At 42.1% G+C, this 21,525-nt stretch overlaps 2 protein-coding genes across 9 annotated transcripts in view; one reads left to right on the top strand and one right to left on the bottom strand.

The window, feature by feature from the left end:
• PHYHIPL (phytanoyl-CoA 2-hydroxylase interacting protein like) overlaps positions 1-8,453 on the top strand; it is a 63,188-nt gene extending 54,735 nt beyond the window's left edge. For both annotated transcript variants that reach the window (XM_087963836.1, XM_026674227.2), the window contains exons 3-5: positions 3,292-3,466; positions 5,097-5,214; positions 6,721-8,453. In XM_087963836.1, coding sequence (XP_087819962.1) covers positions 3,292-3,466; positions 5,097-5,214; positions 6,721-7,255 — 828 coding nt within the window. In that variant the 3' untranslated portion in view covers positions 7,256-8,453. The remainder of the gene's footprint in view (positions 1-3,291; positions 3,467-5,096; positions 5,215-6,720) is intronic.
• The window catches only part of FAM13C (family with sequence similarity 13 member C), a 47,973-nt gene continuing 34,525 nt past the window's right edge, over positions 8,078-21,525 (bottom strand). For 4 of the 7 annotated variants that reach the window (XM_087963830.1, XM_087963832.1, XM_026674224.2 and 1 more), the window contains 4 exons: positions 18,765-18,860; positions 17,820-18,007; positions 16,613-16,714; positions 8,078-14,619 (listed from right to left, as the gene is read on the bottom strand). In XM_087963830.1, coding sequence (XP_087819956.1) covers positions 14,496-14,619; positions 16,613-16,714; positions 17,820-18,007; positions 18,765-18,860 — 510 coding nt within the window. In that variant the 3' untranslated portion in view covers positions 8,078-14,495. The remainder of the gene's footprint in view (positions 14,620-16,612; positions 16,715-17,819; positions 18,008-18,764; positions 18,861-21,525) is intronic. The other 3 variants (XM_087963831.1, XM_087963833.1, XM_087963835.1) reach the window with 1 other exon arrangement.

Here is a 21,525-nt window from a genome sequence, read left to right as displayed (position 1 = left end):
GCTAGATTCACTTAACAACCTATTAATTTAATAACTGTTGTTACTAATTTAACAACTACAATGATTCACTTAACAAATGTGGAGGGAAAAGTCGTAAAAAGTCATTTAGCAAATTTCTCACTTAGTAAGATAAATTTTGGGCTCAGTGAGGACTGTATGTATTCCTTTTGGAGAGAAGAAAGGAAAATCTTTTGTGTGTGTGAGAGAGAGAGAGAATTCCACAATACTGGGACTATGACAAGAGTTGTTTCCTTGGCTGGTAGTGGTCTTTCATTCCTGAAAAGACCCAAAGGGCACGGATAGCTGATCTCTGGGACTAAACCTGCCCCATCACTGTTTGAACTGGGCGGGCAAGCAAATGAGCAACTGGTGCTATTCCTGCTGTTGCACACCCAAGCATGTTCTCACTTCTTCCCTCCCCATCCAAAGTGGAAATTGCATTTGCACTGAAGTGTGATGGAATGTGAGAGATTATGGGAAGAACAGGATGGGCTAATAGACATAAACAGTCAAGAGACAGTCGGTAGCTCAGCTCACGGATGGCAACTCAACCCAGGTGGAAAGTTCATCCAGATCATCCAAACCAGTGGTCGCCAACCAGTGGGCCGGGGACCACTGGTGGTATGTGAAGAAATGAATCTTTGGGACCATGCAAGGCATCCTGCTCCAAGAGGCTGCATCGAAGCAACAAGTCTCACAAAAACTCATTTCTGGTTGAGTTTGGGGGAGAGAAAGAAAGACTTCTGTTGCTTCTGCTGCTTTCCTTGCATGAAGCCAAAAGTCTCTCTCTCTCTCCCCCTGAGAACGGAGCTGGAGACGGTATCCTGCGATCCCAAATAAAGAACGATCGATCGGTAGGAAAACAGGGTGAGGAATTCTCCTGCAGACTTTTTTTGGGATTGTCCCAGGGTCTCTGGTCCATGGGATTTAAAATTATGAGTTTGGTGGTCCCTGAGATCCAAAAGGTTGGCGACCCCTGTACTAGACTAACGTTAAAGTCCTTGTGTGTCCAATCACACTTGACCAATAAAGAATTCTATTCTATGAAAGATTCCTTTCAGGAATCTGTGTAGTTCTTTCCTTCTGGAAACAAAACTAGAAAACACATTTGCAATTTTCTCCTCTTCTGTCCTCCTGCAGCCCTCGGGGCTCTCCCTGACAAGGTGACTCTCTCCTTAATTATCTCCACTGCCAATAGCAGCTTCCCTGTCAATGGCTGGCCTCTAGTCCAAGTGAATTATTCTGCTTCTGAGGAACTTTACGAACTTCGTTAATGATCTTCTGCTTCTGAAGCATTTACTAGGTCCCAGAATGTCCCTGAAACAGTGGTCTTCAATTCTCTCTCTCAAAAAACAAAACAAAAACCCAGTCAACGACCTTTTGTAAGATCCATTTTAGCCTGCAATTCTGAGCTTTGCTGCCTGAGAATATGCCTCCTTTGATGACATTCATCGCTCGAATATATCTGGGATATCGTATAATAATATATGATACCCATGTTATGATCTTTTTTTTCTCCAAGACCATTTTGCTCCCTCTTCCAGCATGATTACCTACTTAGTGAATGTTTCTTATTAGTAGCTACTATGGTCACTTCTGCCTGGAGAATTGGATATTCAGATGTAAAGGAACTATATCTATGAATATCACTGAGTCTGAATAAGGATGATATTTCAGTAATTACAAGAGAAGGAGGTAGAAACGCAAAGGTTGGCCTGCTCTGCTGAAGAGGCAACATTTTGCCCTTCCCAGGGAGGGTTGGATGCCATCTCGTTTTGCTTCCAGTTAGACCAGTAAACCAAACCAGGAAGGCTCACTGAATCCTGATCTGTATAACATTACTTACAAACCAGGGTCCATCCTGTGTAGCTGTTTTAATAAATGGCTGTTCCTGTTTATTTTCATTATTCTTGTATTTCTCACTTATACTTTATTTATGCAATATTATTCTAATCAGATAAGAAGAGAAACTCAAAAAGGATGGCCTTTCATTCTTTTAGGGGGACATATTATTTCAGATTATCTTTTATTCTTATTCTTTATTTATGACACTGTTCATTCATGATACATCTTTAGAGGGGGAAAGTAACGGTGGTCGTATATTTTATTACTTGCAGTATTTCCTGTATAATATTTTATTGGTTGTATTAGGTTTTCGCTTCTAGGAAATGTTTTAAGATTGGTGTGAAGGCTCACTTTTCCACATATATGTTATCCTGTATTTACCCTGATTTGTCTTAATCTGTTTAGGATTACCAGACTGTTGGCCTGCCATAAATAGCTTTCAAGGAGCTTTCGTTGTAATGGATGGTAAATGGCACGCTTGAAAGAACTGTCTTACAATATGGATAGCTTTAGAAATCTGGTCAAATATAAGAAACACCCTGATAATCTCCTTTCACAGAAGCCCACCAACCCAATAGTGAACCAGAAATGCTAAAGAAATTTTAATTGGAAGATGAACTCATTCCCTATGAAATGTGGAATTGCTATAATACTTGCAACCATATTCTGATTCCATCTCTTCTGCCTATTTAGATATCTTTCTCAAGAAAATGAAGAAATATCTCTAGTTTTACAGCCTTCCATATTTAGGACTACTGTATCTGGGCTGTAATAATTCAAATTGCCAGAAGATGGCAAGACATCAGGATTAGACTTTGCAGTATTACCTTGCTGCCATCTAGTGGACTTCTAGATGTTTGCTAATGCCATTCAGATGATGCAATACCAACACTGGCAAATAATTCTGCTTCTCCTAGCTAACCAATATGTTATGTTTGTTAGTGGAACTAATGTAAGAGAAGCATTCAGGAAATGCCAATTTCCTTCCTTCCTTCCTTCCTTCCTTCCTTCCTTCCTTCCTTCCTTCCTTCCTTCCTTCCTTCCTTCCTTCCTTCCTTCCTTCCTTCCATGTCATGGCCTATCCCCTGAATGATTATCTTCCATTTGTCAACCAACAAGAGAAAATAACATTCAAAACCTTTGAATTCTAGTAAGAAACTAACCCGATCCAGAACCCCCAATCACAGGTATCTGGAAAAAAGCATGATGAATATCACATCCATCATAATACACTGTAGAAATAATTTGACGTGCATTGTGTAATTTTGTATTGTTTGTGTGGTGGTGTCCTAGCACAGGGTGTTGCTTGTCCACTCCACAGCTGTTCTTCTTGAAAGTGGAGAATACCAAGGTGGGGAGAAGAGGTTCAACGGTTGGGAGGCTGACTTATCTTCTGGAAGTCTTTCTGTCTTCTTACTTTTTCCTACCTTTTTCCTACACAACTAGGATGTGCCTACAAAACTAGTGGCAAAAGCTGTCCCCCTGCCTATGACTGTCCGTGGTCACTGGTTCCTGAGCCCACGGACTGAATACACAGTGGCCGTGCAGACGGCCTCCAAGCAAGTGGATGGAGACTACACAGTTTCAGAATGGAGTGAGATTATTGAATTCTGTACGGCAGGTGAGTCTTCTGCCTGTGAGAACCAGCCTATGGCCAAGAGGCAGCTTGTCAGAAACAAATGGCAGTTAAAAGAAGCAGAAATGGCTGGGTGCCAGATTGGCCACTGTGGCACAGAGCAGTGGTGGGATTCAAAAAAAATGTATTGCCACTTCTGTGGGCGTGGCTTGGTGGGCATGGCGGGGGAAGGATATCCCCATTCCCTCCCCACCCCACTAACCTGCTTCCCAGCTCCGTTCTCCTGTGCAGAGCAACAAAAGAAGACCCAGCCGATCAGCTGGGACTCAATGGGAGGCAGAGAATAGGTGGGGGCGGGGCCAGTAAGAGGTGGGATTTGCCGGTTCTCCGAACTACTCAAAATTTCCGCTATCGGTTCTCCAGAACTGGTCAGAACCTGCTGAATACCCACCTCTGGCACAGAGCACTAAGTAGGCCAGGAGAATCCCCTGGGAGTCAGGGGCTCCAGAAGATTGTGAGAAAGACAGGAAAATAGGAAGTCAAGGGACAAGGGGAACTGGATTGTTGCAAAGGTGAACACTAAAGTAAGTGACCAGGATGAAAAAAAAATTGCATTTAGGTGGTTTGCTGATCCGTAGAGAAGGAAGGAGGATAGAACCACAAAATGAATGCATGAAGGAAGAGTGAAAGACAAAAAAGGAAGACCAAGAAAGTCACACTTGGACAAAGTTGATGAAATAACAGAATAACATAGTTGGAAGGGACCTTGAAGGGGTCAGACAAATGGATATCCAATCTAGAGAGGGAGGGAGGGAGGGAGAGGGAGAGAGTTGAGAAATTGAGAACAAAAGGTGGGATATGAATCAATGTATGGACATGACAGAAGCAAGGTAATTTGCAAGAAGAGGAAGATACGGATAAGTATACTAAATAATGTTGCTATTAAGATCAATGTCAGCCTTCAAGATCTTCTACTATTGCTTTGCATCTTTTGGCTGCCATAAGTAATGGGGGGAGGAGGGGAGACAAGTTGGGAAGCAAGCTGGAGGTGGTAAAAACTAGTATTGTATAAACTGAGGAGGGGGGAAAGTACATTCTTGCTTAGGTTTCTATTTCTTGCTTAGCTTTCTTTTCTCTGCGCAACTGCAAACCTTTATCAAAGTATGCCAAGGTCAACGGACAGAAACTTCATCACCACCTGAAGATGTCCACATGATGACAGTCACAACTTTTAATTGGATGAGCCAATTCAACTATTGGGGGTGGGAACGTTTCCATCACTTTGTATATGTGATTTACGCACCTATTTCCTCAGATACAGAATTCTCTTGTTGCTACCACTTCATTTCCAGTACAAGATATCTTTTCTCTAATTAAAAGAGTCTAAGTATTTCTTTCTTGGATTTTGAATGGAGCGCCAGCTGACAATCACCTTTTCTTTTCTTTTTTCCTTTCCTCCTTTCTTTCCTTTCCCTACTGTGTCTTACTCTCCTTCTGAATTTGACATCGTGTTGCTTACCCTGAAAGAGAATAACCAATGGTGAAATAGGGGTGGCACGTATGGATAGGTGTGTGTTGCTAGCTTTGGGGTCCCAGCTGATAATTGCACCGTCAATTAACTGTTTGGAAGCACCTGTGTATCGTCCTCCCTAACAAAAATGTTTCGTATTCACAGATTATTCCAAGGTTCACTTGACACAACTGTTGGAAAAGGCGGAAGTCATTGCAGGGCGTATGCTTAAATTTTCAGTCTTTTACCGGAATCAGCACAAAGAATACTTCGACTACATCAGGTAAGCGAAGGCAGAAAGAGCCAGCTTTCAGGGATGCCTGATTGCATGTGGGGGAGATAAGAGGATGGCTTTTCCCACTGATAAGTGACAAGGAAGCGCTCAATGCATCAGATCTAGGAGCAATCTGCTTCTTAATTAGCGACAGTTCCCTGCAAGTGTTATCATTTATAAGTGAATAGCAGGTAGTATTCTTCGGTAGATTTAGTTCCAATATTCTTGAAATCTAAAAAAAAAAGCAAAGCAGTTTTACCAGATACAGCATTAAAAACAGAAAAACCAAGTATTTATAATATAGAAGTCCCTCACAACCTGGACATAAACTGTTTCAACTCCAACCCTCAAAACGACACTATAGAGCACTGCACACCAGAACAACTAGACACAAGGATAGTTTTTTTCCTGAACGTCATCACTCTGCTAAACAAATAATTCCCTCAACACTCTCCAGCTATTTACAAAGTCTGCACTACTATTACTATTAATCTTCTCATCGTTCCTTATCGCCCACCCCCTCCCACTTGTGACTGGATGACTGTAACTTTGTCACTTGTATCCTTTCGATTTATATTGACTGTTTCCTAGTATGATTTGATTGCTTATTTGTGCTCTATGACTATTATTAAGTGTTGTACCTGATGATTCTTGACTCTTGATGTATGTAACTTTTCTTTTATGTACACTGAGAGCATTTTCACCAAGACAAATTCCTTGTGTGTCCAATCACACTTGGTCAATAAAGAATTCTATTCTATTCTATGGTGTCCAGGAAAGAATTAACAACGTATAGTTTTGGAGTAGCTTCATTACTGATTAGCTCATCTGGCACTGGGGGGCGCTGTGTTGCCATCCAAAATGGGGTAGCTGTGTTGCCCCTCCTCGTGGCCTAAAATGGTCGTCCCAACTTTTAATGATGTTCATCTTAGCCCTCTGAGATGTAAAATCCACAGTCTTGTTTCTGAGAAATTTTTTTTAAAAAAAAAACAAAACCCACAGAAGATGAACCCCATCTAAAGTTTTCTTCATTTCAATGCATGGAAAGCATAGAAAAAGACAAAGTAGAACTGGAACTCTTCCTAAGGCATCAGTTTTTCTCCTTTGCCCTAAGGGCACGCTTAGCTTTGTGGACAACAATCTTACCATTGATGTGTCACAATGTGTATTCCTCCGTCCAAATCCAGTGACTCTTGGGAAGGGGACAGAAGTAGATTGACTGCGATACAGATTGTTGTAACTTTTAAATTGTAGTTTCTATTCTAAAAATCAGAGGGGCCACCCTGGACTGCTTTTGGTGTCCCATTCAATATCACACACTACCTAAAATTTGAGGCCCTCTCTCCCATAAGATACACAGCTCCACGACAAAAGCAGATTTGATCTCTACCAGTATTGTCCAGTTTCTCTGCATAAATGCAAACAGGATATGGGGGTTGAGCCATGGGGATCTGCATGGCCCCCGTGCTCTCATGCCACAGTAGAACTAACATGTTCCCCATCCTTTACTCCTAGAGAGCAGCATGGGAGCGTCCTGCAGCCCTCGGTTAAGGATAACAGCGGCAGCCATGGCTCTCCTATCAGCGGGAAGCTGGAGGGGATCTTCTTTAGCTGCCACACCGAATTCAACACCGGGAAGCCCCCCCAAGATTCACCTTACGGAAGATACAGGTTCGAGATTGCAGCTGAGAAACTTTTCAACCCAAACACAAATTTGTACTTCGGGGACTTCTACTGCATGTACACGGCCTACCACTATGTCATTCTTGTCCTTGCCCCCGTCGGCTCGCTGGGTGACGAATTCTGCAAGCAGCGCCTGCCCCAGCTGAACTTGCAGGATAACAAATTCCTGACCTGCACCGAAGAAGACGGGGTCATGGTTTACCACCATGCACAGGATGTCATCTTGGAAGTGGTTTACACTGACCCGGTCAACCTCTCCCTTGGCACAGTGGCAGAAATCACCGGCCACCAACTCATGAGTTTGTCCACTGCCAATGCCAAGAAAGATCCAAGCTGCAAGACATGTAACATCAGTGTGGGACGCTAATTTCCATCCCCCACCCTCCTTAGGACCCTCCTTCGTTGCCTACACCCTCTCTCCACTCTCCACATCAGACGCATGACGAAATGCCCTCCCCAGTGACCCAGCAGTTCCTACCTGAGCAGAGCTCCATGTTCCAGCCAAGCTGGGCCAGCTCCCTAACCGGTATCCACTGAAGTATCTTTCTCCCCTTCTGCCCTACAGCATTGAAACCGAGCATGCTGGTCGTTGTACCCTCAGCTTATGTCCTTTCCCTGTTCCAGCTGGATGCTGCTGGTGGGGACACGGGATGGGATGGCCTCACTGTGCCAGCCAGTGGGTCCCCATGTCATGGGGGAGAAAGGAAAGGAGCTCCACACGGAGATAGTATTATCTGCAGCCGCCCTGCGTAGCATGTAGTTCTGCCCTTGGCATTCCCCACGTTCCTTCCTCCTGATCCACCACTGCTTTCAACTGTTCAACATCTTGAGGGTATTTTTAATTTTCTTTTCTTTCACCCCCCCCCGGCAACCATTTATACATCTAGGTGCTGCAATGGGTGTTAATTTGTCCCTCCTCTCTCCATACTGCCAAATGTAACAAATCTATATAAACAAGCTTGAGTAAAATAAAATCTCCTGGCTTCTAAATGGTGTTTAAATATGCATTCATTTTAACCTACTGAACAACTTAACTGGAATATTTCTAAACAGCATGAACAGGTGTAACGGCAGCATGATTAACCCTCACAAGCCTAGGGGAGAAAAATATGTCAGCACTTCCAATGTGTCGTTCGACAGTGTTATTTATGTTATTTATATGAGCTAACAAACAAACAGAAGGCCTGTGTTTCATCATAATAGAAAAATATTTTATTTGTACTGTTGTATAAAATATTATACAATCATATAGAATATATAGATGGCATTTTAATAGCAACTGTACACATGTCATGACAGCATTTTTCCCTTATCAAAGATGTAGTTTGTAAACTTCAAATAACTTGTGTATCTGTTCCTGTTGCTCTGACATGAGTTTTAATTAAAACAGATTTATGAAGGAGACCATTCTGGTTCAGTTATAAATGATGCAGCCAACGACACTGAAACATCAATTGCCATACAAACAAACAAACATACAAACAAACAAAAATCCACTTAGTTTAGTCATGGGACACGGACCTTTCCCAAATCATTAAAAGATTCCTCCCCTCCCCCCCTTTTTTTTAAGAAATCATGCTTCAACTTTTACATATCGGGACCTACAGACAAGGTTGGTGGATAATGGAATTCATCAAATGCCTTTCTTTATGACACTATAGCAGAAGGAGTAGTAGACCAGGGGTCTTCAACCTTGACAACTTTAAGCCTGGTGGACTTCAACTCCCAGAATTCAAAGTGGGCTGGGTGGGGAATTCTGGGAGTTGAAGTCCACCAGGCTTCACCAAGGTTGAAGACTCTTGCAGTAGACCCTGTCCACCTTTGGCACAAAGCTCTGGTTCTTGGAGAGGTGTCTCCCTGGGCTTTCTCGCCATTTCTGATGTTTGTGAAATCACCACCCTCCACACACGAACATCTCAGCTGGTCCTGTCCTCGCCCACATCTCTCTTTGCCTGTGGGAATCTTCCTTCATTTGTGTGCCAGAGTGACAAGACCAAGGGCTCTGCCTCTCCTTTTTGTGCCATTGTTACAAAAAGATGAACCCCGAAAGCTAAAGACAGTCTTGCATCTCTTCCTGGAGTCTTCTTTGAATCTGGTTGCCATTAAACCTGTGTTTCTTATGAAGCCTCCTGATTGTCCACCTCAGACTCAACCATCCTCCATGTCGAAGTGATCTATTTTAAGCTGCGAGAATAACTACCTTATAAAATCTATTCCTTTTCAACCTCTAGCCTATAGTAAACCAAATTAGAAAACAGTAACCCAACCATCCGCCATTCATAACCATGACACTTAGGTTAAATATCTGCATACATCATAATGCAATAAACTATTATCACTATAACAGAGTACCTTGGGCGATCGTCACACGTGAAATATTAAGATCCTACAAAGTGCATGCTTTCAAACAAGCTTTGGTAATCATAAAAAGCAACATTTTATAGTATTGTGCTACAGAAAAGTGCTACACAAATAAAGACTAGAATGGACCACCAAGTAGTTCGTTTCATTTTGGTTACTATCAACCAAGTCCTGGAGGTTTTTTTTTTTTCTTGAAGAGGATGGGGTAGTTTACAACTCCAAACCCTGAAATGTATTGGCTACTCTTTCCTGTTTAAGGGTTTTTCCACACACACACCCATAAGCGCCTAATCTTCCTTCTTTAAAAACTCTGCCTTTTCAAAATATATGGATTTTCGCTGCTTAATTTCTGCGCTAAACATATACTAAGCACACCTTTTTAGCCCATGACCTTTTCCTGAATAATTTGCACCCTTTTGAATTCAACCCCTTGTGTTTGGTGGTGCATGGAAAGGTCAAAACAGAAATGCTACAGGAATTAAAATGAGAGAAGTGTTTGGTCTGATCCCCATTAATCTGATTAAAACGTCTTAGGCCGAGAGTGGCCAGAAAGGAACAAGTTGCTATGGTCTTCATTTTTGTCACGCAGAAGCTTCACAAAATCTTGCCATTCTTCACCAGAGTTTAAACTCCTTTTATGAAATCTTTCCTACTGTCTCAGTATCTGTTGTATGTTCCTTACCAAAGCTGAAAAGTCACTTCGTTGGTAAATGAATATTCTTCCCACTCCCCACAGATATGAGATAGGAAAACTGCTGTGTGGCCTGCATTTATTTATTTTTAGCTCCTTGCATAAATACATTATTCTCAAAAGGGATGGCACGTAACTCTGACCTCTTAAGCACTTATCTTTTCTATTCCTCAAAATAAACTAATGCCAGATATTGGTGAATATCAAGCAGAGTTCCACCAAATCACCTCTCATTTTAACATTTACTTTCGGAAATAGTATAGAGAGGAACAATTATTTGTATTGTTTTGCTCTTGAGGAAGCTATTTTATCCAGTGACTCTGGATATGACCAGTGGTCACTTTATCTGTTGGCTGTGACAATTCTTGTGTTTCTGTTGAGCTCATGAGCAAAGCAAGCATCTCAACATTCATCAGAAAACACAAACAAATGGACACACCCAACCGGGCAAAACAGAAGCATGGAGAAATAAGGTCCAAAATCAGAACGAAGGATAATGAAAATGAGAACCACCATGGTGAAGTATCTTACCACTGAGTGTGGAAAGCCAACAACATACATAAACACACTGCAGGATTTAGACTCTGTATCCACTCCAAAGATTTGACTGATTAGGAGCATATAGTTCGTGAGGGTGAATTTCTCCTGCTGTTGCTTTCAGCCACATTACAATCGAAGCACCGAGAAACTGACAATACCTGTGTCACAACCCATCCCAAGAAGGAGGAAGCTTCCACCATTAAGATAGTGAACGTTGTTGCATCTTAAAAGCTGTTTTGCTGCAAAGCAATCAAAGCATATTTACCCACTAAACTAATTCCAACCGTGGGTGAGAGATTTGTTCTGGAAGGTGCATGGTAATATCTAATTTAAAAGAACATTAAAATAATTGGATACGTGCACTTTTATTCTGTTCTTACAGGCATTTTTGTCTACAACACTTCTCCATATATGAGTTTCTCCTCAAAGAATTCTCACCCAAAGATGGGGGAGTTCTGGAAACTGAAGATATCTGGGGTAGGGAGGGGACTTGTTTAGTGAAGACTGTATATATGACTTTATCATGTGCACCTTTAGTTCACATTGTTTTCTAGTTGATTATAATGAGTTACAGGTACCCAGACCAATTTTAAGGCACAGGTCTAAATTTCCAAAGTATCTCCTCAAGATCTTGGTCTACAATTGTCATAGTCTTTAGGGATGATGAAGTTTAATGTGATCCATCATCAAGACACAAGTATGGGGAAGATTGTGATAGACAAGTATCACAAACAAACTTTGCTTGAAACTTTGAATTCATACCTAAAATAGCCCCACTAACATGCTTAATATAGAGGTTCACTCCCTCCCTCCCCCCTCTTTGCCCTTCCATATCGGAATGACCTTCTCCTAAAGAAATATCAAAGGATAGCCCTGAGCCATTAAAAAGCAGCCAATAACTTAATTCCCAATTACAAAGGGAATGACATGCATGCCAACATGCACAATGCCAAACCAAAACAGATTTCTACAGCTGGGGAGGGGATGAACCTTCCAAGCTTGCAGGAATAGTTTTAAAAGTCACTTGGAACAGGATGCGGTCACAGAGCTGACCTTGGAGAGGCTAAACAGAAGGGATGGGTGGAAAAGCAATGTGTTAAACATGGGAAATGGACTGATTCTTCCCTACTTCACGAGAGTACAGGAAAGGGGATGGGAAAGGAAAAAGGCAAAAGTCTCACCCTCTCACTCTCACTCTCTCAACAAAGGATGGATGCAGTCAGACTTCACCTGATCAGTCTCAAAAGACTGACAGGTAGGCACACGGCTGGCAACTGGCAAGTATTATCACTCCCTTGCTTCGCTTCCATCTCTGACCTCTCAAGGAGGAGAAACCGAGCTCTCTACCTGGGGTTCCCTTCCTCAATGCGACATCTTGGGGCTTCTGGAATCACTTTTCAGTTGATCCTTTCCTGCAGCCAATTTTCAGGACCAGAAGGGGAGAACTTGCATGCAGAAGGACAAGGAAGGGATAATATGGGAGGGGAAGAGGGGAAGTCCATATTTCTCATACCCCAAGCAGGATCTTCTAAACCACAGGTGAGAATATCCACAGTGTAGTCCTTCATATGGCATTAGATCCTCCCTGGACATTTATAGAGCAGATGGGGCTGGTGGAATTTGGTTCCCAGAAGCTTCCCACAGGCACCTTAAACCCAAAGGAGCATGGGTCCTTCTTGGTTTTATGGGACAGATGGGGAGGTATGGTTTTCCCAAACCCTGGCTCTGGGATGGAAGAGAATTAGTCAGCACACCTACATGCACACTTAAACTCGCACACAAATGCAAATGTATTTTTAGAACCCCAAGTGATTGTGGAGGCTGTATAAACTACACTTCTAGAAGTGGTGGGATTCAATTTTTTTTACTACCGGTTCTGTGGGCGTGGCTTGGTGGGCATGGTGTGGCTTGGTGGACATGGCAGGGGAAGGATATGCTGCAAAATCTCCATTCCCACCCCACTCCTGGGGGAAGACTACCACCGATCCCCGAACTACTCAAAAATTTTCCAAAACTGGTCAGAACCTGCTGAATACCATCTCTGACTTCTAGTATTTTTGTTTCAGCAGAATGGCTTCTATGATAAAGCTCAGACCAATTTTATAAAGCCCGAAAGCAGTACTGAAGTGTCCAAGAGAGAAATTAGTCCACTTTTCATGACGTTTTCCCTATAAGTCCATGTTTGTACACTCTTAGTAGACAGCACAATGCAAATGGGAGAGAACTCCAGCACTCAGCCAAAAGTAGTTGTACACTTTGTGCAAAATCAAGAAACTAAGCTAATCTAGTTAGCTGCCCGTAGAGTCAATAGTTCAGAAAATAACCTGTTCCTTCAGCAAGTAAGAGTACAATAACCCACTCAGCTATTTTCCAAAGGATGCCCTCCCTGTCTGAATCAAACATTCCTGTTCTCAGTGCTTCTCCACCACTTCCACAGCCTGGATGGAACATTCTACGTGTCTTTGTAGCATCCAGAACCTTCCCCCAGAGTCCATGAGTGGCAGAGCAGAACAAGGCCACTTTGGGAAGGAGGCACCTCTAGAACATCAATTGACCCAAGGCTTAACTAAAGTGTAAGCCTCTGCAAATGTGTAGAGATGACTCTCCAATTGCTCGGCTTCTCAATACTAACCCATCAAAAGGCATTAAGTCATAATCCACCCAATCCCTATTTAAGAAAAGTCAGAAGTGGTAAAAACAGAGAATGCAGATATGCTGATGTCCACAACAGAGAGGAAAACTGCAATATAAACACTTCAGCTGGATAAACACAAAACTGATCCAGCTTTGGCAGCAACCTTGCACACAAAATTCTCTCTACAGCAAGCTGAAATCTGCAAACAACTGCATTTTCTAAAAATTTCCTTCAATGTGCACAGAACAACAATTCACCCACCCTTTTAAAAATTATTGCATAATTTAGTCCTGGGGACTGAGAACTGATCTCATAGCCCAAATGCTCCCTACTGGCCCTTGAATATTTTTGTAAGAATTATTGTGAGAATTTCACTAAGCATTGCTCATGTCTTTGCATTAAAAGCACCAAATGCTGCCTTCTTATTTACCAAAAAGAGAAAGGAAGATGGAGAAAGATGAAGATTCTCAACAGCCGAACACTGTACTTTAGCACCATGTATTCTGATTTGCAATTGCAATTTGGGTGACTAAACCCATGTTACATAATTCATGACATTCTGATGAGTAGGACATCATGACAGCTTCCATCAGATGTCAATGCTTGGTGTTGTTCCTTGTGTAGAATTATGGCATTCTTGCCCAAAAGTGGTGAGAGGCAGGCAGTGGGTGATACCAAGATTCCTGAATTGGCCCTTTCACAAGATTACTGAATCTTGGAAAAATCTCCCTGATCCCATACAAATCTCATGAGATTTCAATGCCAGAAGGGCAAAAATCTCACAAGAGACTTGTCATTTTGTGGTTCTTGGTAAGATTGCTGGAATATCTCAGGCTTGTATCTCAGGAGGTTGTGCAATTAATTTTGAAGGGCGAATTGAACTGGGATTTCATAATTGTGAGATTTTGCCCTTCAAGAATTCGTAATTTTGGATGTACCAACAAAGCTCAGCTGCATACACACACATAGGCTTCCCTCTGGGAAGCGCAGATCAAATCCTGCTGACTTCTTTGCCCTTCCAATGTTTTGAGCACCGTTGTTCAAATGATGGTGGCCAGATCGTTTGGATAGCAAGTATGTTTCAGCAGAGCTTTGGGATTCCCAAGCCATCTTCATGAAATTGCATAGGGCTGCTGCTTCCCTTTAACTCAGCAGCAGGCAAATGTCCAGGTGAAAACAGATTCTGGAAATAGGAGAGAATTCACAGGGAAGAGCCTGTCCTCCATCCAGTTACTCCTTCCTTGTGCAGTCTCATGCCTGCTCCACGACCTTTCTGCTATGCTCACCTGAGCATTATCACCTTAAGGAAGCGCAAGAGCAAATCACTGGGCAGAAAGAGCCAGGCGTTGTCTTTCCTGCCATCAGGAAGTTTTACTGGCTTCAGATGGTTTTGGAGACGTCGTGTTTGCTGATGAGAACCTCCAGGAGGCGGAGTTTAGCCTTGATATGCTTGTACTCCAAATATTCCTCTGACATGGAGATCCGATCTTCCTTCTGGGGACTCCTGCAAAACAACAAGATGGGCATTCAAACCTCAGCAAGAAAGCATCAAGGTGTCAGATCCGTGTATCTGCCATTCTTCAATGGAAGAAGAGGGGGGAAGTTGGTACAAGTAATCCTTTTTGATGTAACCTGAATATATTAAATCTTATATTGATTCTGCATAACTTGCACATGATATACAACTGGAGGACTGGAGCCAGAAGTCTAGAAACTTGTCACCTCTTGAAGAGATAACAATATGAGAAGGGACCATAAAAATTCCAGCTCTGGAAGATACCCCTGGGAACTCTCCTAAGATATGTTCCCAGAGAAGGGGAGGGGGGAATTAACATGTTGGTTCTTTTTTTTACTAAATCCACATTTAAATAAGGGGAGGGGTTCTAATTCCCTTTATCTATTACTGTATGCCTGGAAGCATCTTAGACTCTGCCTTGACTAGTGCTGGGATTCACTCCCTTTTCAATAAAGGATTCCTTTTGAAATATCTAGTTTTAAGAAGTTCATTCTTTTCAGTTGAAGGGGAAAAGTCCATTGCTTACACAAGGATTCACAATGTCCTTCTGGTCAGAAGACTGAGTTTTCTGTCAGTTCTGTGTATCTGCCATTCTTCGGTGGAAGAAAGGAGGGGGTTTTGGATGTGATACATTAAATTCTTTGCCTCTCTATGTATCCTAAATATCCTATTTCTTACATTGTCTTTTGTATAAATTTTTACATGATTTACAATTGTTGCCTGGTGCCCCAGATGCCTGGAAAATTCTCACCTCTTGGGGAGATGCAAGGGGAGGAGGGGCCATGTGGATTGAAGCACCAGGAAGATAGCTCTGGGAAACTTTCCTTATCTGCTTTCTCAGACATGCTGGTATAATAACATCTTCACACCTGCGGATTGATGGAATCCACATCGGACTGTTGGGAGGGGTTCCTAATTCCCTTTATCCTAGTTGCATGCCCTGAAGGACCTCAGATCCTGCTTTGAATTTTGACCTGCTTGTACCTCCCTTCAATAAAAAGATTCCTTTTGAAATTCAAAGTTTTCAAGAGTCTATATTTATTTTTTGAAGAGCGGAGAGGCTGGTCCTTACATTTTCATTACTTCATTCCTTTAGCCAGAGGAGTCCAGAAAGGGCAGGTGAGTGGGCAAAATCCAAATTGGAGCCACTCCTCCAGGCCCAGGAGATTTAGATGTTGATTTGCAAAAGTTAGTCCCAAGAGATTGAAAGGCTAAAGATATCCTGATGGCAGAGAGACCCAGTGGGTACTTTCTCTTTTATTATGCTAGGGCTTTCTGGGATCTTCTTTCCTTTCTCTTGATTGGCAGCAAGTATTCATTGCTAATAAAGACTGCAAAATCCCCCTGAGGGCTCGGTTGAATGTCAGCTGGACTCACAAAGGGGACAATTCCTGGCCACGTCTCTATTTCCTGCTGTCCCCGGGGTGGGGGGGGGGGAGGTATCATCTTCAGAACAGGGAAGGGGGAAACAAGTAATGGAGCCGTCGTTGCACTAATAATATCCTCAAAGCTGACAATCCTTGTGAATTTCTCCCCCATCAGAGATGATGGTGGGAAAATAAGTTATGTCTCTGAGAACTGATGCCCCATGTGGTGCACCAAATGAAAATGATTGCTTTGGGGGTAAGAAAACAGGGTCGCCATGCTTTGAAAAAGAGCTACCTCTTCTGTGATGCACCTACTTGATATGGTCCTTTCTAGACAATATATTTGGCAAGAGGGTCCTTTCTTACTGTTCAGGAATCAAAATGCTTGGAATTGAAAGGGGCAGCCTACCTCAGTTTCAACAGAAAAAAACATGAATACTTTTCTTGGTTATCATAAGGCTGTAAAATACCACCAAGTCAATGCAATGATGCCTCCAACCAACCCATTAAAAACTTTCTGTGGTGAACCATTATTTTGGGGAGGTTTACAATAGCTTAAATCAGGATCTGACCATTCATGGTGTTGAGATTCAACATGCATACGACTGTCTCACCTTCCTGTTTGTCTAAAGAACTCTTCCTCAAATTCCCGTAATACTTTCCTTATCCTTTTCTTGTCAGCTCTAGTTTCTCGGAGATGTTCCAGTAGCACAGGCCTACAAAAGAAGAACGGGACTTTTAAGATCTGAAGGACTGAAAAACTCCTAAGAGCTGATAGATGGCCGAGCAAATTGGGCTGCCAAATAAGCAGGCAGCATGCAGGCTGTCGCCTGGAGGCTCCCCTTGAGATGGAGGCACCCAACTGCTTATCAGAAAATTTTGCCTATTTAGTTCCTAGTGAGTTCAAAGCCATGTAATACAATGAGTAGTGTATTTATGATTACTTGGTAATAATAGATTATAGCACTTAGCAATAGCACTTAGACTTATATACCACTGTACAGCCTCTAAGCGATTTATAGAGCCAGCCTATTGTCCCCCAACAACCTGGGTCCTCATTTTACCAACCTCAGAAGGATGGAAGGCTGAGTCAACCTTGAGCCTGGTGAGATTTGAACTGCCAAATTTTAGGCAAACAGCAGTCAGCAGAAGTAGCCTGCAGTACTGCACTTTAACCGGAAGGAAGGAAGGAAGGAAGGAAGGAAGGAAGGAAGGAAGGAAGGAAGGAAGGAAGGAAGGAAGGAAGGAAGGAAGGAAGGAAGGAAGGAAGGAAAACAGCAATAGCGCTTAGACTTATTTTCCACTTTATAGTGCTTTACAGCCCTCTCTAAGCGGTTTACAGTGTCAGCATATTGCCCCAACAATCTGGGTCCTCATTTTACCCACCTCAGAAGGATGGTCAACCTTGAGTCAACCTTGAGCCTGGTGAGATTCGATCTGCCAAATTGCAGGCAGATGGCAGTCAGCAGAAGTAGCCTGCAGTACTGCACTCTAACCAGTGCGCCACCATGGCTCAAGATGGATTTACACCAATTGTGCAGATCTGCATTGTGCCCTAATGCTCACTTAGAACACAATCGCCAAAGCGAATGATGGCACTTCTTTTCAGTACTCTTTCCAATACTTAATAAGCTTAATAAATGAATGAATGAATGTATAAATACATGAATGAATGAATGAATGAATGAATGAATGAATGAATGAATGAATGAATGAATCATCAATGAATCAATGAATGAATCAATGAATGAATCAATGAATGATCCCTGATACCAAGAGAGGTGCATCATCATTTAAACAAGGGGGAGAGTTGGCACTCACATAGTGGCCTCATGTAAATTGGACATCGAGAGGGTTGGCTGTTTCATCACTTTCTTTTCATCCAGCGGTGAAACAAAGGCGGGTTCATTCTCCTCATCTGAGTGACCCATCTGTGCCTCAGGGGGCCAATGGAGAGACCCAGTGGAGCTACTCTGAGGAGGTTCTTCATCAGAATCTTCCTCCTCCTGCTTGGAACAGGGAACAAGAGTTATCAGGGTCCCTCTCTCCTTACCCACCCATCCTTCAAATGAAGAAGGCATTCATTCCAGAGGACAAAAATTATATGAATAAACAGACTGGCTTGGTTTGTATTTAAGCATTAGAAATGTTGGTTGGCCAAGGCTTTTATCATGTTAGAAGCTGCAGCAGATGCATATTCAAGGTCTTAGTGCTCATTATTGGAAGAGAAGTGTAAATAAATCACACTTTAGCACAGTGTCTAACACTTTCTGAGATGTTTGTTGTTCTCTGAGACTCTGAGACTAATTATCCTTAATGGAAATCCCAAAGATGCTTTTCCAAAGGGAATTGGACTTTGTTGGGGTTTTTTCCCTTGAAAATGTTTTGCTTCTCACCCAAGAAACTTCTTCAGTTCTGACTGTCTTTAATGGAATTCTTTCAGAAGAAAGAATAACTGAATGGTGGTCCTTCTCCCTGCAAGTAACCACAATTATTTCTAAACCCCAACGGTTGCCCACAACGTGTACTTTCCATAACTGTAACAATTTGACAGACATTACTTTGATACTACAAACCAGTAATCCCAATCCAGCCCTATTTGAAAGTATGTCCAAGTAAGCCCCCTGGATTTTATTTCCTGAAGAATAAATGTACTGGCAAGACCTTTATGCATAAAACAAAAAGCTAATGCACAACTTCAAGAAAGCCTACAAGAAACATCACTGGTTGTGGTGCATTTTTTCACACAATCCTCATGAGACTTACAATAGTTGTAATCAAAGAGGGCGTTGATAGAAGCTGCTTTATAATTCTGTATCTTTCATAAAGAGGCTTCATCAAACTCCTGTCTTGCTGGTTAGCCTAGGAAGAAAAAGTAAGGAGCACCAGGTTGGTTCTGAAGAGACATCTGACATTTCTTCTTAAAAGTCACAATCCATCAACAGAAGTAGATTTTTAAATTCCAACATGAGGAATGTGAGGCACAAAACACAGGGATACTTCTGTGCTGATGGGATATCATTTGTTCTAAAAAAATTGTTTTTCTTCTAATTTTAATTATGTGAATGCAACACTTCTGTAAAAGAAACAGTTTATCAGAACTGACTCTGTATATCCTTGCACACTGTGGGTTTTTTTTTCCCTCCAAGAATTTAAAAAGATAAGACATATGTCTGTGATTCGTAAATACCTTGTGTTAGAGAAGCACCACTTCCAATCAGAAGTTGGACTGGTGCCCCACCATTCCTTAGCAGCAAACTGACACACTGTAATTCACATTCCCTGCCTAGTCTTTGCCTCTGGCAACTGCAAAACGTCTTATAAGCAAATGTCGGTCATGCGACATTAAGACTGGCAGATCTTGGTCATTCCAGGCAAATCCCTTGCTGTCCATACATCTTAGGACATGATTCAGCGCCACCTCAACATTTTAGGGGAGAATCAAGGAAGTGCTACAGGGATGGAACCTCCAGTAGGATGAATGATAGATGGATGCCAGCTTGATTTAGTTCATGGCATCTCCTAAAAACTGTTGGAAAAGATTTCGAAAAGAAAAATCCTCCTCTCTCATAGAAATTTTATATTCAGTGCACCAGCTGGGCTGTTCTAGGCAGGAAAAAAAATGCCAATCTTAAGTTAGTTGTGCACAAAATCTTGCACATTTCTGAATGTTCAGCTCAGTTCTTAACTCAAAGATGCAGCACAGATTTTAGAATGTATTTTGCAGGGAAATATACAAATATTGAGAGAAAATTCAGTAAGGGTATATTCAAATATTCAGATGAGTTTGTATTTGAAAACATCTGTATATTAATGTAGAAATGAAGTTATCATACACCAAAGGGACACAGACCCAAACCTGACTGGCATGTCCTTCTTGGCCAGGAGTCTCCAACCTTAACAACTTTAAGACTTGTGAACTTCAACTCCCAGAATTCCTCCTCCAGTCATGCTGGCTCAGGAATTCTGGGAGTTGACATCCACAAGTCTTAAACTTGCCAAGTTTGAAGACCCTTGTTCTTGGCTATCAACCCTCAACTATAATCCATCTTCCGTGGAGAACATATAAAATACACACTGAGGGTTGTCGCACTAAGACACACAAGCCCAAGTATTGATAAAGGAACAAGCTGTCCTAGAGAACCCATAAAAGGTCAAAATGGTATTGCAGAAGAACACGGTCAATAATAAGCTAAGATTCCAGTAGACCAGAAATAGATAAGAGGAAGAGGAAGAGGTAAGCTGGTTTAATAAAGGAGGGAAAAAAACATGTAAGCCTTTGGCCTGTAGGTGAGACACAATTCAGAGAAGCCTTTCGTGTGGTTTGCAACAGGTGAAAAACTATGTCAAATTGACCTTCCCTCCTCTCTCCAACTGCTTTTTTGTTTCTGCTAATTGCACAACACTTTGGATGTCCACTCCAAAAGCTGCTCCAAGGCATAGGGGACCATGAAGCAGCACCTGCCTGCAACATCTCAAAGCCCTTCTTGTTTGCTTAGTGGAAAGAGAAGCATCTTTCTAGACCAGCAACAATACTGAGGACTTAGGTATGAATGGAAGGATGTGGATGGAAGAAAAGGACGGGAATTGTGGTCTTGGATGAATGGTTGTGAATGTATATCTCTATGGTGAAAAAGAGACAACAATCAAGGCAAGGCAACCCAACCCAGTGTCTCAGACTGGCTTGTGTTCCTTCTCTTCACATCAAGTGGCAGTTTCTATTTGATCTTTGCTGACCTTGAAAGATAAGGTAAAACCTGGTTAGAACTTGGATGGAGACCACCAGAATTAATGATTAAAGCAGGAAAAATCCCAGAAGGTGACAATGGCCAAGCACTTAGATATTACGTTCAACTAAAGCTCAGGCTCGCTTTAATTTGTAGAATTAATTAATTAATTTAAATGTTTTCTAACCCTTTCATCTAACCTATCAGTGGATGTGTTGGTACTCCTGATTAGTGTGATGGGATATAACAACTGCACATTTTTTTTCAAACTAGCTGAAAAATAACCTACCAATATCCAGTGGTCCTGTACTTGTGAAACGCAATGTGCGTCTTCAAGAATGTGATGAGGTTGAGCAGAATGGACCACTCAATAAAACACGCTTATGTTTTGGGACCAAGGAAGGGTGCCTTCCCTGTTGCTGCTCTCCCCACCACCCCTTGGAGTAGCACCGCCCCCCTCAAGATCCTTATGGCTCTCATGAATTTCAGAAAGTGCCCCACAGTCATTTGGAGCTGGGTAGCTTCTAAATTGTGAGAGATAGATATAGGAACTAGGTAAATAAGAAGGGAGGGATAGATAGATGATCGACAGATGATAGAGAGGTGATAGAGAGAAGAATAGATGATCGATAGAAGATAGAGTTAGAGAGAGATATGATAGAACTAGACATAGTTCAGGAATCTATGGAACATGACATGGTGGAAGGCTGCTTGAAGTACTGGACCTAATTCAAACGGATCTTGGTGTGTGGGCTGGGGAAGTTCAGAAGCCATCTCCTGCTGAAAACTCTTTGTAATGG

This window comes from Notechis scutatus, chromosome 4, assembly GCF_049901735.1.
Source record: "Notechis scutatus isolate UNSWTSFEM ecotype Mainland chromosome 4, rNotScu1.2, whole genome shotgun sequence".
In the NCBI taxonomy this organism is placed as follows: domain Eukaryota; kingdom Metazoa; phylum Chordata; class Lepidosauria; order Squamata; family Elapidae; genus Notechis; species Notechis scutatus.
The sequence above is the reverse complement of the archived record's forward strand: the minus strand, read 5'-3'. Positions and strand labels throughout refer to the sequence as shown.